The sequence below is a fragment of the Hoplias malabaricus genome, unplaced genomic scaffold (assembly GCF_029633855.1).
Source record: "Hoplias malabaricus isolate fHopMal1 unplaced genomic scaffold, fHopMal1.hap1 scaffold_97, whole genome shotgun sequence".
NCBI classification, from domain to species: Eukaryota; Metazoa; Chordata; class Actinopteri; order Characiformes; family Erythrinidae; genus Hoplias; species Hoplias malabaricus.
The window spans coordinates 107,764-110,349 of NW_027100821.1; the positions used below are offsets into that span (position 1 = coordinate 107,764).

The window sequence follows — 2,586 nt, forward strand, 5'->3', positions numbered from 1 at the left end:
GGTGACTGTCTGTGAGGAGTGTGGTGTGTTCTCTCTGTGTCTGCGTGGGTTTCCTCCGGGTGAATGTCTGTGAGGAGTGTGGTGTATTCTCCCTTTGTCTGCGTGGGTTTTCTCCGAGTGACTGAGGAGTGTGGGGTGTTCTACTTGTGTCTGCGTGGGTTTCCTCCGGGTGACTGTGTGTGTGAGGAGTGTCGTGTGTTCTCCCTTTGTCTGCATGGGTTTCCTCCGGGTGACTGTGAGGAGTGTGGTGTATTCTCCCTGTGTCTGTGTGGGTTTCCTCCAGGTGACTGTGAGGAGTGTGGTGTGTTCTCTCTGTGTCTGTGTGGGTTTCCTCCAGGTGACTGTGAGGAGTGTGGTGTGTTCTCTCTGTGTCTGTATGGGTTTCCTCCGGGTGACTGTGAGGAGTGTGGTGTGTTCTCTCTGTGTCTGTGTGGGTTTCCTCCAGGTGACTGTGAGGAGTGTGGTGTGTTCTCTCTGTGTCTGCATGGGTTACCTCCGGGTGACTGTCTGTGAGGAGTGTGGTGTGGACCCACATCAACCCCGATCAGAATAAAACAGTTAGAGATGAATGAATGAGTGAATGTGTGAGTGGAGACCACACTTACTGGCCCAAATAATCCCTCAAAAATAAGACTTCAGAACATTTAGTACATTATTTCTGCATTTATTTCCGTTATTTTGTCACGTGAACATATTCAGTGCCTGTTTGTTAGTCCTCTGTTAATCACCAGTGGACTTTCCAAAAGGTATGAGGCTGCACAGGGCCTTTGGTCTGAGTCTATTGAGGCCCCTGGGGCCCTGAAAACACTGTCCTGCCTCAGTAATCCACCCCAGCTAGAGGCAACAACGATACACTGGGCGAAAGGCACGCAATCTGTTTACAAAACAGGACAATTACATGTGTCTCATCAGGTTTGGAGACCTCCTCTTCCCCCAGTGGTCAGCAAAATGCTGTAGAGTCCATTATCACTGCATCGTTAAACCGATTCAGGTGTAGAAATCCGGCTTGTAGTCGTAGGAATCCAGCTGCAGTTTGTGTAAACCGTGAGAGGCATAGGTCTCCAACAGCAGTCCCCCAAACACAGCCAAGAGGGAGAGTCTTCTTCTGCAGTTCAGAATCACTGCGGCACAGAAGAAAAGGATTACAGGAGCTCCACCTAAAGCACATCTGATTCACACGGACTGGCCTCGAGTCACGAGCAAGTGGCAAGAGCCTCCAGAATACGACACGGAGACCTCCATCAGGGGCGGTTTTAATGAGCCCAGGCCGACCGTCCCTGTTCTCCTCTGGTGGGCCATGCTTTAAACTATGAGGCAAAACACACTCAAAATAGCAACACTGTTATTCCAGTGGTTTCTAATTCACCTCTCGAGCACGTCTTAGCTCTGTACTGCTGTGTATGTTTGACTGTGGTCTTGTGTCACTATGTATACGCTTCATGGACCCGTGTGATCTCTCACAGTCTGTGTTTACCTTAAATGGAGATATATGCCTCCAGCTACGTCCTTATTGCCTCTGTAACGGATTTGGGCATTGCTCCACGGCATGTGTGTCTTTACCTCATACGCCCTGTGCTTAAGCTTTGTGTGTGTGTATTTACCCCGTATGGCCTGAGTGTTGGAGGTGAGGACGAAGAGCCTGATGAGTTTGAAGCACACAGGAGAGTAGTCATGTTCCCAGATGACCGCAGGAATCAGCAAGACTTTCCCATAGCAGGACAGCAGTAGAGCTTTCAGGAGAGGAGTCCACTCCACGGAGCAGCCATACAGCCGCTGGACTGGGTACAACACGGCAAACACACCCACGCAGTACACCACCAGCTCTGAAGAAAGCACACACACACACTTCAGTTTAAAGAAAATAAATGTGAATAGGCCTCAATGAAAAAACACTGCTCACATGTTTCACGCCCCTTTCACACATCCACAGACACTTCCGGAGTTTACCCAGAAGTGCTGTATGAGAACGTAAATATCCGTAACATTTGTCCCAGACCTTATCCTGGTGAGCGCATCTGTGAACAGAGTTGGGAATGTTCCGGAGTATCATGCTGTAACCTCTTCACATGCAGCAAATGTGCTGCCCCATGCCTAAAGCATGCGGAACATATTTCACCTGCGAGAACATGGTCTGATACAGGAAATCTCTCACTGTGTACTGCATATACTGCATTTTAGCCCAGTTTAGACAGGGGAATATGCTATATTCTGATACGTTTGTCACCCCAGAGGATTAAACAAGTCCTAAAGCTAATGTTTATTCTGTGCCTTGTGCAGTGTGAGGTTACCGAGAGCAGCCTGAGCAAACATCCTGTAGAAGTCCCATTCTTTCGTGTATCTAATGATGTCAGCCGGGTCGCTAGTCACTTCCGAACCCTTAAGTTGAGACCACCTTAGATACGCCTCACACAACAGACAGAAGATACACAGCTTCCAGTGGATCTGGAAATATACAGAGAGAAAAAACCTTATTAAAAAGAGAACAACAACTAGCTACAATACAGTAAAGCAATAAACCATGTTATAAACTTTGAAAATGCTATATTTATAAAGAATATTCCATAATAACCGTGGAATTAGCCTTAT

At 47.7% G+C, this 2,586-nt stretch overlaps 1 protein-coding gene across 1 annotated transcript in view; it reads right to left on the bottom strand.

Moving 5' to 3' along the window:
- Positions 1–653: 653 nt before the first annotated feature.
- The window catches only part of arv1 (ARV1 homolog, fatty acid homeostasis modulator), a 34,185-nt gene continuing 32,252 nt past the window's right edge, over positions 654–2,586 (bottom strand). The window contains exons 8-10 of the mRNA XM_066658700.1: positions 2,289–2,442; positions 1,602–1,823; positions 654–1,121 (exon numbers count right to left, since the gene is read on the bottom strand). Coding sequence (XP_066514797.1) covers positions 988–1,121; positions 1,602–1,823; positions 2,289–2,442 — 510 coding nt within the window. The 3' untranslated portion in view covers positions 654–987. The remainder of the gene's footprint in view (positions 1,122–1,601; positions 1,824–2,288; positions 2,443–2,586) is intronic.